Genomic DNA, 15,635 nt, shown 5'->3' with positions numbered 1-15,635 from the left:
CTCCGGACCGCGAGCCGAGTGCGCCGGGACCTTGGCTCTGCCCTTCGCGGGCGGGGGCTGCACGGGCCCGGCCGGGGGCGCCGCCGGCCCCGCCATGGAGCTCCGGGCCCGAGGCTGGTGGCTGCTGTGCGTGGCCGTCGCACTGGCCGCCTGCGCCCACGGGGACCCTGCCAGCAAGAGTCGGAGCTGCGGCGAAGTCCGCCACATCTACGGGACCAAGGGCTTCAGCCTGAGCGACGTGCCCCAGGCGGAGATCTCGGGTGAGTGACCCGGCGCTCCCGGGTCTCCCCTGCGCCCCCTTCTCTCTCCCGTTCTGCCCTCGTCCGCCCTGCGCCTCCGCGCCCCGAGCCGCCCTCCCTCCGCCCGGGTCTCCTCTGCTCCGCTCGGCCGCCCCCCGGCCCCCAACACGCACACCGGCCCCTTCCCGGCGGAGCTCTCCTCGCCGGGCGGCGGACCGGGCGGTCCCCGGCTCGGTGCGTCCTCCGCGACAGGCAGGGCTGAGCTGCGGGGCCGGCTGTCGGGGTGCAGCCGACGGCGGCCATGGGCTGGGGACTCCCACCGGCTGTGCGGCCCTCTCCGGGAGGCGCCTCGGGTCGGCCCGGGGATTCCCGGGGGTCCCCGGCAGAGGCAGCCTAGGGGCCCCGGGGCGGTCAGGAGCGAACTGTGCGCTCGGGGAGGGGCGGGGGCGAGGGTGGAGAGGCTCGACCTCTGCCACCGGGAAGGGAACATCACCTAGCAGGGATTCCTGCCCGGGGAACTTGTGCTCGCCTGGCACTCAGGGCCGCCTCGGGCGGGGAGTCCAGCTGCAGGTGGTCGGCGCCTTGGATCCCGCCCAGGAGCCGTGTCATTTCTTTGTAAGAGCATCGCCGTCTCAGGCGGCCTCAGCCCTGCAGCTGCCCGCAGTCCTGCCCACACCCTCCCTGCAGGCCTCTGAGGAGCTTTGGGGACTGGAGTGAGGGTGGAGGTCTAAGGATTTCACAGACACCCCCCAGGCTCTTTCCTCCAACTGCAAACGTGTCCAGAACCACCGTGGGTCAGTGCGTCTGTTCAGGGCGCCGGGACACGGTGGATGAGAGCGGAGCAGACCAGCTTCCTGCCCCGGGGAACTCCTCCCAAACTGGGGTGGGGGTGAGGAGGGGGCATTCGAGTAGTGACACGGGGGACATGGAATGACCACAGCCACAGGAGTTCTGAGCGAGAGAGGAGTGTGAGGGGCAAGTCCATGGCCGTGTCTTGCTGGGGAATGGGAGGGGGCAGCCAGGCCCTAGACCCCGGCCCCCAGCAGGGCAGGACCCACAGAAGCCTCTGCCTTGATACCTTGACAGCCCCCTGCCCTGGGTTCAAGTCCCCCAAGGTAGGCCTTCCTGTGCCTCTGTCTGCTGGCAAAGCCCTGTCATTGTCAGGGCTGCCACCCTCCCTAGGGCACAGGTTTTGGGGGGCACATCTGGGTGCCTGGGGCCAGCACACGTCGGTTCATAAGCCCCGCCACCCGCCATGCAAACAGAGGAGCTAATGCCCGGGAATCCCTGGCCTTTCAGTTGAATCCCTTCCCCTGGACACCAGGGTCTCAGGGCAGCTGAGCAGCTGCCCTCACCCAGCCCCGATCTTAGACGGCACTCCAAGGTCCCCTCGCCCCACAGCTTTCCTTCACACGTCCACTCCCACTCAGCCACTGTGTCCTCGGGGCCATCCTAAACTTGATCGCGTCCACAGGCCTCTGTCCCAGTCAGGCTGAGAGACAGAGTGGCAGAGTCTGGGCAGCCGTCAAGGGCTGGGAGAGAGCAGGGCAGGCTGGAGAAGATGAGGCGGGGCCGGCAGGGGGCTGGGTCTTGGCCTCCTTGGGGTGGGGCTGCAGTGGGTTGGGGACCCGGGACCAGCAGAGTGCCTTGCTGCGCACGTGACGGAGGGGGGGGTGTACGGCCGCCCAGCAGCTGTCCGAGTACCGTGCCAGCCAGGGCTTCAGGTGCTGCCCGCCCCCCGCCCCCCCGGGGCCTGGACTGCGCCCCCTCCCGACCAGTGCCCGTGGCTCCTCCGTCCCAGATCCAGGGGCTTCTGGGAAGCCGCTCTCCCCAACGCCCTATGGCTTCAGCCTCCCCCGTAAGCACCTGAACTGGAGAGTGCCCTGCAGGGCCCAGGCCCCGAGGAGAGTGCCGGCGCCACGTGGGGTGAAGGAAACAGGGTGACCTCCCAAGGCAGCGGCCAGTCCTGTCCTCTCCTGCTCCGAGCAACTTGGCCGGGCTCCGTGGAACGGGCGCCCTCTGGCGGCCCCGTGGTGACACGCTGCTCTCGGGGATCCGGGCCTTTGGTCTCCTGTCCTGCCAGCCGGCAGGCAGACTTCTCCAGCCTGGGGAGCCCCCGGGGTGGACGCCTGGGCTGGCTGGTGGGGTAGAGACTCAATGCTTGCTAGTCGTTGGAAGGGAGGGAGGGCGGCCCTGGGTCTTCGGGTGGGCTTTCCGGCCTGTGCCTGCCCGGGAGAGCAGAAATGGTGTGGGCTCACGAAGGAGGGACCATCAGTGCGCACGGGGCTCCCGCTCGTGGCTGTGTGTAGTGTTTTGGATGGACAGCCAGGCGTGGCCGTGATGAGGACGATGGTCACATCCCCTTTTACGGGCTGCACAGCCCAGGTAGCCCTCCCTCCAGCCAGAGCACTGTATGGAAGGTGAGGGGGAGCTACCTCTCCAGCTGGCTCCCTCTGCAACACTGGGGAAAAGCCCAGCCCCGTGCTGCATCTCACGCACGTACATGCACACACGCGCGTGCACACACACACGCGTGCATACAAACGCGCACACACGCACGCACGCACACGGGCCGGCCATCTTCTGTCTCTGCCTGTGGGGTTGCTTCTGGTCCCCAGCTGTCTCCTGAGCATCTGCTCGGCCTCCTGACACTTGACACGGTTTGTCGTGTCTCTCTGACCCTTCGCTGAGGCCCCGGGGGCGGAGGCCACCTCTGTCTGTACTGTTCTCTAGTAGCCACAGAGCCTGGCGCAGTTCCTGGCACAAAGTAGGTTCTCAGTCACAACTTGCCTGCTGTATGCCAGCCGTGGTGGGTGGGCAGTGGGAGACGGAGGGCCTGGGCACAGGAGAAGGGGCCTGGACTTTGGGGATGGAGGTCAGAGGGGAGCGTGGGCCTGTCAGTGCAACACGGACTGGTGGGCAGCCCCTCTTCTCCTGGACCCCGGCTGCCTGTGGATTCCCCACCGAGGACCACCCCTTAGCCTCCCAGCAGAAACCACTGCTTCTCTGTGCCGTCCTGCCCAAGGCCGAGAGAGCCCTCCGAGTCTGTCGCTCAGCCGTGCGGCTCTCGCAGGCCATCTGCATACAGCCCGGCCTCACACCAGACGGTGGTGCGCACGCTGTCCTGTTCAGAGGGCAGAGGCCCCCGTGTGCCTGGCCTGGGGCCCCAGGGTGGTCCGTGGCCTCCAGCTGCTGCTCTGTCCCTTCACCACTAGAGCAGCTGAGGTTTCATCATCCCCACTGTTTTTTTTCCCCCCCCCCCCCCCGCGCTGTGGGGAGAACCACAGGTAGGGGGGCCACCTGCACGATGCAGCGGCCTGGCCCTTGCTGGAGCCGCAGTGCCGGACACGCTGCGTGCTCCTCCGAGGGGCGGGACGTCCTCTGTGGGCCTGGGCTCAGAGGCCAGCCCTGCTGCGTCAGCCTCCCCGCCACCCCCCCCACCCCCGACCTGGCTTCTCTGTGCCTCTGTTTCTTCACGTGTGACAACGGGAATAGTCACGACCACCGGAAGGCTGCAGGAGGGGTGCATGCGGGCGCCATGCACGCTGCGGCTGCCCCAGGCGTGTCCTCCCCTCTGCCCCCCCGCCCTAGAGGCCCCCGGAGGGCCTGCAGGCAGCGGCGTCTGGAACTTGGGAGCCCTCAGCGTGGGTCCCTCCGCGTGACTGTCTAGCTGGTACAGCGGATGAGGAGGGCTCTTTGCAGACCTGCTTCACAGGAAAGTAACTGAGGCCGAGAAGCCCCACAGCTTTCTTCAGGGGCCTCGGCCCACGTGGAGCTCTGAGGTCTAGAGCCCAGTCTGTTGACCCCGAAGCCGGTGGCATTAACTGCTGAACAGTCCTGGGCTCTGTGTGCTCTGGAAGCCTCATGACACCCCAGCCTGGAGGCCTGAAATGGGGCCTCAAGGGCAGGCCCTTATGAGTCACCAGCTGCCTTCTGGTCGTGGACTCCACTGCTTAGGCCGGGTTAGAGCTCCTCTTAACCGGGTCGCCTCCTGCGCCTTCTCCGGGGCCACCCTGCCTCCACCCCGACTGCTGCCGGTGACTCGGCCTTCCATGTAGCTGGGCCTCACCCTGAGCTGGTCCCGGGAGCCTGTCCAGTGAAGGCCTGCCGCTCCTGCCCTGCTAGAGAGGGCTGTTCCAGGGGCGTGAATCAGGCGACCTGCCCGGGGTGTACGCAGAGGATGGACCAGCTGTGTCCTGCTGGCCGACCCTAAGAGCAGCCCCTGGCGTGTCCCCAGCACCATGCTGGGCCAACTCCCCCAGGAGTCATGGACAGATGTCCCATCCGGGGGTAGGTGAGTCCAGAAGACAAGACAGGCCAGTCTTGGTAGACTGGTTCCATGCCGGTCCTAATAAGGGACAGCGTGAGCCCGTGGTGGACAGGGCTGCAGGGCCACTGAGGCCTCCCAGGAGAGGGACTGAGGACACCCCCGCCAGGCGGCAGGTGGGCTTCGGAGCCGCGAGGAGAGCAGAGGGTGTGTGGGTGTTCCGGGCCTGTGCTAGGCCACCCACGTGCACGGGCGCAGGTGTCGGCCTGGCTGGTCCTGGACAGGGAGACAGGCCAGGAGAGGGGCTCACCCAAGGCCACGCCGGTATCAAATCGGGCCCAGGCCTGGACATGCCCAGGTGGTGAGAGGTTGGTCAGCTCTCCTATAAGCCAGACCCTCCTCCCTGAGTCCTGGCTTGGTTCAGGAAGATGTCAGACCAAGACTCAGGGCCCAGGCCTTGCCTGTCTGATGTCTCTCTGCCTGGTCCCTGGCACCAGCTGTGACCACATCTAGCCATCAGCACAGCCCTGTGGGGTCAGGTCATCACCCACATTCGGGAGAGGACACAGGCTCAGGAGGGCGAGGGCTCCAGCCCGGGGCCACCGACCGTGTGCCAGCTGGCGGCATTCTTGCCACGTGTGTCTAGGAACAGGCCTGGGCAGGTGCTCTGAGCTGCCTGAAGTCTCTGGGCGGAGATGGTTCAGGCGGAGGTGCTGCAGTCCTCCCCAGCCCCAGGCCCTACGCCCTGTCCCCAGCTGTGGGGTGGGGGCTGTCCTGTCCTCCCAGCCATGACCCCTGCACTGGGGGCAGGGCCGGGGCCTCCAGCTTTCTCGACTGTTCTTGGTCTCGCCATGGGTGCAAGGGAAGCTCTGGATGTGAGGGGTGCATACTGGCTTTCCTGGCAGGAATCTTGGAATCCTGGGTAGATTTAGGAGCCCCTGAGGGGCCAGGCCCTACCCACCCCAGCCCCTCGTCTGCCTGTGGCCTCAGCGCTGGCTCCCACCAGCTCCTGGCTGGCTCACCTTCCTGGCACACGCGCCCCCTCCTGCCAGGTTGGCCCTCCCCACACCCGCCCTCCGCACATGCCCATCACCATCCTCCCTCCGGGGCTTGGCCCTGCTGCTCAGCTCCCCAGGCATCCCCAACACGCCCACTACTCTCCAGGGCTCTCCCTGTTTTCCCGGGGTGCTCCCCAAGTCTGGGCAACCTCAGCAGTAAGTATGCTGGGCACCGCCCATGTGGTGCCGGGCTGGGCTGGGTGCTGGGCTCAGGCGTGTGTCCGCTTCCCCCGGCTGCTGGCACAGATGCGGCAGGCTAGGCGGCCTCACAGCAGGAGTTGATTGTCTAGCAGTTCAGAGGCTAGAAGTCCAAGATCAAGGTGTCACTGGGCTAGTACCTCCTGAGGCCGTGAGAGAGAAGCTGTTCCGGGGCCTCTCCCGGCTCCTGGGGGTTGCAGGCGATCCTCGGGGGCCCTTGGTCTGTAGTCTCTGGGTTTGTCGTTATGAGTAGGTGTCCCTGTGCTGGTCTGCTTCTGAATTTCACTTTATGGAAATGAGGACACCAATCCTATCAAGTTAGGGGCCCAACCGGTTCCATTTGCAAAGACACCACACTCAGATGAGCTCACCTCCTGAAGTCCTGCGGGTTAAGACTCTGACATATGAACGAGGGTCAGGGTTCAGCCCATTGCAGGCGTGGCACCTCACTCTTGGGTGCATCCTGTCCAGGGGCGGGGATCCTGGGCTCTGGGTATTTCGGTGGGTGGCTCCTCAGGACAGGGCCATGCCATAGGCTCAGGGTCTCGGCCCAGACGTGCACCAGGGCCTTGGTGCTGGAGTGAGGGTGTCAGACCATTCTCACCCCCACCAGCCTGCAAGCTTCTCAGGAAAATGGCCAGAGCTCTGCACCCTGTGGGCCTTAACTTCTCCGACTGAGTCCGAGAGGAGGGCCGGGGGCCACTCATTCTGACATTCAGAGTCTGGTAACTGCCGACCCGCTGATGCATCTCACTTGTCCCAGAACCTGGCTGGGCGATGAGGGGCCCAGCTGTAAGACCTTCGTAGGGGTCAGGGGCACCCGTCTGGGAGAGTTGTGACTCGCTGGCACCAGCTTGCAGTGGACAGGCTGGGGGTCGCCCCCACAACAAGTGCGAGGGCCCCTGAGCAGGGCACAGAGCGTGCGGGGCAGGGTGTGGGGAGGGGAGGTGGGCGGGCCGCTGGCTCCGTGGCCCAGCCGAGGACGCTGGCTGCCGATTTGTGCTAAGTGCTCCCTGGGTTCTAGAGGCTTGGCTGGATGACAGGGCAGGCCCGGCGGGCTCCATCCACCCTGCTCCCTCACCATCTGCCCTGACCTCGGGCCCCTGGAGGCCCAGCGCCCTGCCTGCCGCCCCTGCTGCACCTTGGAGGAGGAGAGCTGTGTGGGCTCGGACTCCGGCGGGGGGAGGCCAGGCAGTTTGCGACCTGGCCGAGTCCGGGGCTGCGGGGAGGCAGGAGATGGAAGATGGGGTCCAGCATCAGGTGAGGACCAGCCAGCAGCACCGTGAGGCAGGCCTCCCATCAGCTCGCGCATCTGCAGTGTGGCCGAGCCCAGGGCCCTACAGGTGGACAGGATGGACAGGGTGGCCACAGCCGGGCCTGGGGCCAAGGAGAGCACCTGGGCTGGAGCAGGCCAGCAAGCGGAGGCCCTGCAGGCCCCGCCTTCCTCACCACTCCTTCCCACCCACTGAAGTGTCCAGGAGCCAGCCCCGGCCTCGGTCCAAGGCCCTGCGTCCTTAAGCCGTGCCCTGGCCTCCACTGGCCCGTTGCCGCCTCCCGGAGCGGGCAGGACGGGGTGCCTGCAGGGCAGGCCGGGTGCCACCTGGCGCAAACACTTAGCGTGCAGGTGGGGAAGCTGGGTCCCAGAAAGGGGTCCCCAGTGCTCAGAGCCCTGTCCCTGGAGTAGCTTCTTCTCCGTGGCCTTGCTGCCCTGGCCCAGGTTTGTCCCAGGTATCTGGTGTGGGCACCGGGCAATGGTGCCACCCATTGAGGGGGTGCCCCAGAGAGGAGGAGGTCAGGGGCGAGCCCACGCAAGCCTGCCTCGTTGGGGCGCTGGGGGGCATCCGTGTGGCCCTGTCCGTAGGTGCTGGGCGTGCGTTCCAGGCTGCAGGGGTGAGGTCGGCCAGAGGACAGAGCTGGCGGGGAGGCCACAGAGCTCCCACAGGTACAAGGAAAGACGGGCCCTGGCAGGCCCCAGAGGACTGAGGGGCTCCAAGGCTGGGACAGGTGGGCGAGCCCCAGGAGGGGCTGGGTGGGGTGTCCGGGAGAGGAGCCGGCCTGAGAGAGGTGCACGTGAGGACTCGGGCTGCAGGAGGGCCCGGCCAGCCGGCCGGCAGGAGAAGACAAGGTCAGGCTCCGCTCATCTCTAGCCCAAACTCTGCCGGCCCACCACCTCAAGGAGGGCCTCCTAAGCTCAGAGCTGGTCCTGCCGACGGGCACCAAACGGCCGCGCCCCGCCGCCCCGCCTGCTTGGAAGGGACGAGGAGAGGCTGGCCAGGCAGGAGGCAAGGCCCTTCACCCTCCTACCCGTCCATCCATTCATCCGCTCTGTGCTCACCCTCAAGCCATGGGCCCCACCCCCGGAAGGTCAGGGTCTAGTGAGAAACCCCGCAGTCCGGAGCCAGGCAGCCACTGGCCGTATCCTGAGCCGCGTCTGCGCCCCGGCTGTTGGCCCTGGGGGTGGATTAGGCTGCAGTGCTCCCAGCAGCTTGAGGGATAGGCCAGCACGTCTCCCTCTCAGGCAGGCAGCCAGGCCCTGGACAGGTGCACCTGGCAGTGACTGTGGCCCCGTGTCTCCCTGGCGGGGACATTTTTTGGGCCCGCCGTCAGCACCAGAACCTGTGGAGGTCTGTGGCCTGTGCACACCTTCGGACAGCATCCCCAGTGCTGAGGACCGCTCTCTGAACCTGAGGGTGGCCGTACGGGCTCGTCTGTGTGTCTAAGCGCATCCTTGGCGCCTGGGCCACCTGTGGACATCTGGGCCCTGTGGTGAGCCATGTGTGACGTCTGTGTGCGTCCTCAAGTGTCAGGGGCTACGGAAAGTACATCCCACCCACCTGGGACCATCTGCAGGCCCTGGGGAGACAGTTATGCCCCCTGCTTCAGGACTGGCTGAGGTATTCACTCCCACCTCCCTTCATCATGGAGTTCGGGACACACCGGACCCATAGGGGTATTTTAAAGGGACGAGGCTCTTAAAACGTTAAGCCCCACCGTCCCTGACCCCCCTCCCCTGGCCTGGCAGTGGCTGCCCACAGGACACTCCAGGCGCCTTGGCGGTCTCCCTTCCAGTGACCTAACACCCAGGGACTGCCACCTCCCTGTCACTGTATGTTTGGGAGCTGCTGCAGGTCAGACGCACAGCTAACCGCCCCAGGATAAAGTGGGTGTTCCCAACCGGGAGCAGTTCCCAGGGGGCGTTTTTGGTTGTCACAGCATTTAGGGGAGGGGACAGGGAGGCCAGGGACCCCATGAAGTGCAGGACTCTCCTGAACAGGTGGGAGGTGGCTTCCCGAAACGCCAGTCCCACCCCATGAGAAGCCCTTGAACCGAAGCTCTAGGCAGGGTGGAGCCAGCGGCCGAGGGGGCAGAGGGGAGGGGGCACCCGTCTGCTTTGGGGCCAGGATGGCCTTGCAGGGATGGTGGTGGAGTCAGCTCCAGAAGGATGGGCAAACTGGGGTGGACAGACGTGGGTGTGCAGGCAGGTCATTTGAGGCTGGGGTCCTTCACCAGGGTGCACCGGAGAGGCCCAGGTTTAGGGGTCAGGGAGTTCATGAACTTGACTGAGAAAGAAATTAATCTCCTTTTTTGCTAACCTTTAGCATTTCTTGTTACTATGAACAAGGCGACGATAGCATTCTAGAATCTGGGACTTGGTCACCAGTGGAAACTGCTGACTTTTTCATGTCCCTTTACGTTTGTAGCAAATATCTCAAAGTACCATTTCCACTCACCACAGCTCTGAGTCTCTGGTGGGCATCAGGCCTGCAGGATGTCAGAGGAAAGCGCATGGGCACCACCTCACACACCTGTTTGTAATATTCTGACGGCTGCAGCACTGCAGCTAGCTTCCTTCATGATCCTCTGCGTAATTTTTTACTTCATTGCTTCTTTATTCTGGGAACGGGTCTGCAGTCTTCAGCCAGCGGCCAAGGAGGCCCAGGGCCCAGAGCAGAGGAGGCCTCTGGGCGGCGGGCTGGGCCCTCAGCCAAGGCGGGAGGGCCGGTGGAGCACTACGTCTGCCCCAGGAGAGCCAGCGGGCCGTCCGGGAACTGGGGCAGAGCGGGGGCCCGGCCAGCTGCCTGCGGGTGGGGGTGATAGGGACACAGAGATCAGTCTCTCTGAGTCACTCGGTAGTGTTCCTTGAGCTCCTACTGTGTGCCGGGCGCTGTCCTCGGTGCTGAAATGCAGCTGCAATGCCATCCGCGCAGGGACTGGAAGGGTGTCAGAGGCTTCACGTGAGCTGCAGCTTTGCTGGCCACGGTGACCACGTGTTACTTTTGTAAGTTATAAGTAACGAGAAATAACGTGTGGGTTTAGACACACGCATGCGGTTTGGAACCATACATGTCCCCCTTGACCGCACAGCGAAGACCCCTCGCAGCCTGGGGCGGCCCCTGGCCCACGTGCCGCTCGGCCACTCGCTGTGAGCCGTGGCCTTCTCGCCCTGTCCTCCCTGAGGGCTTGAGGCGCTCGCTCGGCCACAGCTCCCCTCCTGGCCCGAGGGTCCCACGCTGCTCTTTCAGGGCTCTTGCCTTGGGCCCCCCACCCCAGGCATTCCTGGCCCAAGGAACCAGCTCCCACCTCTTCTGCTACCTAGAGTTTTCAAGGCCACCCCCCTGGCCCAGGGCCAGTGTCCTTTGGATCCAGTGGCCATTCCAGTGGCGTATGTCTTAGGAGACAGGTGGAGCCCTAGCAGAAGCCAAAAGCTGGTCTCCTGGACCCGGCCATCCAGCCGCCAGGTTTCAAGTCTGGCGCCATGCTCCCTCGCTGTGTGACCTTGGGCCAATTACTGAACCTCTCTGTGCCTCAGAATCCTTTTCTGTAAAATGGGGATGGTAGCAACACCTGCTGTGTGGAGTGGTTGTGAAACTGGGTTCTCGTGTGGAGTGCTCAGCACGGGGCTGTGTCCTGGGGGGGCATCACGGCAGGCGGGGGAGCCTGTTGGAGAGACAGGCCCATCCTTTCTCCAGAGGTGGCTGTGGGGAAGAGTGCCCCCTGGTGGGGAGGGAGGCCAGCCTGCGCTGGCCAGACACAGGGATCGACCCCACCCCCACACTGGGGGTCTGAGGGATCGGGCTGGAGAGGAGGGGCTCCCTGGTCACTACTGCTGCTTCCTGGGTGGCACTGTCTCGTGGTGTCCCGTGTTCCCCTTTGGCTGGCCCTGGTCCTGAGAAATTGGGAACTGCAAGAAGAGTTGGCTGCAGGCCTCTCCTGGAGGGGCAGCCCGCGATGAAGGAGTGCTGCCCCAGCACAGGGCCGTGCCGCCAGCCAGGAGGGCTCTTGGGGCAACCTTGGAGGGTGGCAGCTGGTATTCAGACATGAATCCCAAGCAGAGGCCCAGAGGCCCTGCAGGCTCTGCAGAGACGTCGGAGGGTGGGGGGAAGACAGTGCCAGCAGAACCCCACTCACGGCCAGCCTAGGGGCCTGGCAGCCCGCATCAGAAGGGGCCTCTCCTTGCCCAGGTCATGTGGGGCCTGTCCCCGCCCCTTTGACCCCTCTCTGGGGATGGCGCCGTCTGCCCCAGGAATCTGACTGCCCTGGGCGGGACCGTCCCACCTCGCCTGCTGGATGTGGCTGAACAGAGCGGAGACCAAGACACTGGGTGCCTGAGGGAGCAGAATTCCCGGGCTGCTTAGGGACCTGGTCCTTCCCTGACGGATGCGTCAGCTTAAGCACTCTGGAGAAACTGAGCTGGAGAGGTCAGGAAATAGGCTGGCCCACCCATTCCCACAGGCCCCCAGGACCCACAGGAGGTCAGGGTCCATCTTTGGGGAGCCGGGAAGCGGGCAAATGCCGAGGTCACCCGGCTGCCCCAGGTTGGGAGCCCTCCGTGTGCTTGGCTGGTGGGGGCCCTTTCTGGTGGGTTTGTGCTGCTGGCGGGAGTGTCCCAGCAGGTGTCCCTCCCGTGCGGCGGGGGGAGGGGGGGCGTGGCCGCTGGCCCCACGGGCTCCTGCCCAGCTGCCTGACGGTGTTCTAGGTCTCAGCAGCTCCTGGCCACTGACGGGGTGGTGCAGGCTAGCAGGGTGGCCAGGCCACCACTCTGCCCTCATCTTCCAGGAGACTTCATCTCCGTACCTGGGACCTCTGGGCTGCTGGTGGGCCCCCAGGTGCCCAGCACTTTCATTTCCTGCCCTTCAGTGAAGACAGGGAAGGCACTCGGGCCAGTGGAAGGAGACCAGCACTAGGCAACACGTTTGAGACATTGAGCAAGTCTCAGAACCCTCCCAGCCTCAGTCTTCCCATCTGTGAGATGGGGATAACTGTATCTTCCTGTTGACTGAGACGGTGAGGCCCACCACTCTCCAAGGAGGCGGGGGGGCTGTGGGAAGGCAGACCCTGCCCTCCTGCCGCTGGCACGGGCAGGGTCTGAGGCCCTTTTCCGGGGAGCCTGGAAGGCAGTGCACGTGTGTGCATGCCCACGTGTGGCGGGGAGTTGCCGGTGGGGAGCCTGAGTGACTTCGGTCAGGCTTCCCCCCACGCCCCACAGAGGCCCGGGCCGCCAGATTTAGCAGCTAAAACTACAGGAGACCCAGTTAAATGTGCTGTTTCAGGTAGTTAATAATTTTGTAGCGTATGTCCTGAATGTTCAGGTTCCAAATAAACAACGGATACATTTTTAATATAAGTCTACTCCACGTATTTAGTATAAGTATGTCCCAGATACTGGGGAGGGGGACCGTGTGCGTTTTTGGTGGTGAGAGGTGCATAATAGAATTTCCCGTTTTAATGACTTTTACGCGCACATTCAGCGGCGTGAAGCTCGTCCTACTGCTATGCAGCCGCCGCCGCCACCCACCCGCAGGAGTTTCATCTTCCCCCACTTCGCACCCATGAAACACTCACCGCCCCCCGCCACCCCGCTCTCTTCAGTGCCTGGGAATCACCATTCTACTGTCTCTGTGAATTTGACTCCTCTGGGGACCTCATTTAAGTGGAATCATAACAGTATTTGTCGTTTCGAGACGGGCTTCTCGCGTCCAGCGTCGCGTTTTCAGGGTACGTCCCCGTGGCGGCGTGTGTCGGCACTTCGTGACTCCAGGCTGAATGGCTTCCGTTGTATGGATGTGCCCCGTTGTGTTTATCTGTTCAGCCATCAGTGGACACTTGGGCTGTTTCCACCTTTTGGCTCCTGCAGATAACGCTGCTGTGAACAGGGGTGGAAAAGATTCTGTTCAAGTCCCTGTTTTCGGTTCTTTGGGGCCAGATACTTTTATTCTGAAAAATAACGCATCGTTTCTCTGAGAGGCACAGTCAGCTGTGTCCTGGCTGTATCTGCGCGCAGGCCCTCCCAATCGTGCCTTTGGGGCTGGGCTCGGTGCCCCGACACCGGCGAGCTGGGTGTGTGCTGCGCACGGAGGGGCTGCCTGGGCGGACGTGCTGAGTCAGCGGCTGGGGACCATCGCACCCGAGAACTCCCAGGGCCCTCCGGGTGGCCGTCTGCATGTCGCCTGCGGGCAGAGCGTGTCTGTTCCCGCTTCAGCCGCCACCCTCCTGCTCAGGAATTCCCCTGGGACTGGAATCAAGGGAGGTCTTGCGATGGGAGAGGCGGGGGAGGCCAGGATGCTTCTGTGTCCCTTGCAGCACTCCAAGCTGAGTCGCCTGGGCATGTCACTCTAGCTCCGTGTGTGGCGCCGGCAGCAGTAGAATGGGAGAGAGCAGTTGTCGTGAAGAGGAAAGGATTCTCAAACCCGGAAATGGCTGAGACCCTTGCAGGCACCCAGTGAGAGCTCCGTCTCATCAGGAGGTGGCCGGGGCCTCTGGAAGAATAAGGGAGTCCTTGTGGACTGTGAAATCAGCCCCGCGGGCCCCCCTCGCACCGGCATGCAGATGGCTGTCATGCCGCCTCTGGGGAGGGGTCGGGTCGGGGAGGTGCTGGCTTTCCAGGGGAGGGGGAGATCTGAGGCTGCGGCTCTGGGGCAGCGCGGCTGTTAAGCCTCATTTCCCTGAATGCCAGCACTGCACAGAGATGCTTTCTTTGTACGTATTTGTTACTCGGCACCAGGTCCAGCCTGGATGCCGGGCAGAGAGGCGAGAGGAGAGGAGGCTCCCACCGGCAGGCCGAGCAGCTCTCCTGCTGCTGCTGAGAAGGGGGGCCAGTCGGAAAGCCCCCAGGGAGGGCTGCCCATGGTCAGGGAGGCTAGAGGCTAGGCAGGGGCTTATGCCCAGAGGGACCTGGAAGGCTTCCTGGAGGAAGGGAGAGGTGAGTGGGCCTTGAAAGAGAGTAGGGCAAGGGAGAAGGGTGCGTGAGATCAAGGGGTTAGTGGAAGCAGCAGGTCAGAGCTGGATGCCAGCAGGGATGGCCATGACCTTGGAGATGGCTGCCAGGCTTTGTGGGGAGTGGCTCAGTTGGGGGTGAGCGGCTGAGCCCCTCTGTTCCTTCCCCTCTGCATTTATGGAGCCGGTGCTGGGCATGGGCCTGGGACTCAGCCTGCCTCCGAGGGCTCCCTCAGTGGCACTCAGGGGTCTGCTCTATATTCCGGCCCAGCTGAGAGTCTGTGCCCTCTGCCCGTTCAGCCTTCCCGGCGTGGATGGATGGGCCTGCGTTGGGTCTTTGGGGGAAACTGGCTGAGAGGACCCCTGGGCCGCAGTGTCCCCTTCTGCTATTCCAGGATCTCCCCGGTGGACACGGCAGAGGCAGGCGGCATCAGTCCATCTCCTGGGCTGCCCCCCTGGCCCAGAGGTTGGGTGGACGGGCAAGCTAAATGGGAGAGCTGTACGGAGCCCAGGAGTTCCCACCCGGCCCCTGTCAGGGATGGCTGTGTAGAGTCCTGGGTGAGTGTCCTCTGCAGCCTGGCTTGGGCCAAGGATGAGAAATCAGCGCTGAGCTTGGCCTGGTGGGTGAGGCTTCCAGGGAGCATCTCACTCCCAGGCCCCGTGAGAGAGCCTCCTGCCCTGCAACCAAGACCTGGGGTCACGGGCACAGAAGACGCCCCTTCATCCCCAGTTTGTTCTGAGGCCACGGTGTGAGCCCTGAACCCCGAACCCCTGTGGGGAGGCCAGTGGGAAGAGGCCTGGCCTCTGAGCCAGAGCTGCTTCCAGGCCCACCTCCGGGGGGCCCACCGCCTCGCCAAGGCACCCCCAAGCCCGGTGCCTGCCGGCAGGGTGGCCTGCGCAAGGAGGGGTCCCTGAGCAGGAACCAGACAGCAGAGAGCGGCCTTGTGAGTTACCGGGTGGAACCCCCTTCTTCGGGGGCCCTCAGTGTTCTGGGCCGCCTTGGAGAGGGCACTTCGTTCCAGAGCTACCTGTGCAGCACGTGTCTCCGTGTCCCTGTGCGGGCTGGCCGGGGTGGGGGCGGGGGAGGGGGGGGACCCGGCGCGGCGGCACTGCGGGAAGGGGGACTCAGTGGGTGGTTTCTCCAGCGGGTCTGGCAGGCACGGCGGAGGCAAGGAGCAGGGCTGGGGCTGCAGCGAGGGGAGGGGATTGGTCCTGGGTGTGGGAGGGTGAGCCAGGAGGAGGAGGTGGCTGAGCCAGAGGAGGGCGTGGCCAGGCGCGGTCTGATATTTCCTAGGGAAGCAGATCAGGACGTTAGGATGGAGGCCCAGGTCCCTGAGGCCAGAGGCTGCGGGCTGGAGAGGGCGGGGAGAGGATACGGGAGTGACCGATGGTGGCCCTCGAGTGCCCAGACAGCAGTAGGGATCTGGTCGTTGTCATGCGGAGAGGGGACCCTCAGGCAGTGGGCTGTCACTCTCCTTCGGAGAGAGCTGACGCCCCTCCCATCACCATTCTGGGATGGGCCCTGGCTCCCCTGCGCACCAGACTCCAAATGGGGAGCAGCCCCCCGTAGGGCAGGGCGGCAGGAGCCTGGCGGGCACCGGGTGGGCCTCTGGCCGTGGGAAGCTCGGGGGCTGAGCGCGGCTGCCGAGCCGGCGGCAG

General features: G+C 64.7%; 1 protein-coding gene across 1 annotated transcript in view; it reads left to right on the top strand.

The window, feature by feature from the left end:
• Window positions 1-29: 29 nt before the first annotated feature.
• GPC1 (glypican 1) overlaps window positions 30-15,635 on the top strand; it is a 28,186-nt gene continuing 12,580 nt past the window's right edge. The window contains 1 exon segment of the mRNA XM_024763701.1: window positions 30-260. Within this exon segment, the coding sequence (XP_024619469.1) occupies window positions 95-260 (166 nt within the window). The 5' untranslated portion in view covers window positions 30-94.

Source organism: Neophocaena asiaeorientalis, unplaced genomic scaffold (genome assembly GCF_003031525.2).
Source record: "Neophocaena asiaeorientalis asiaeorientalis breed wild unplaced genomic scaffold, Neophocaena_asiaeorientalis_V1.1 scaffold185, whole genome shotgun sequence".
In the NCBI taxonomy this organism is placed as follows: Eukaryota; Metazoa; Chordata; class Mammalia; order Artiodactyla; family Phocoenidae; genus Neophocaena; species Neophocaena asiaeorientalis.
This window is presented reverse-complemented; position numbering and strand designations above follow the sequence as displayed.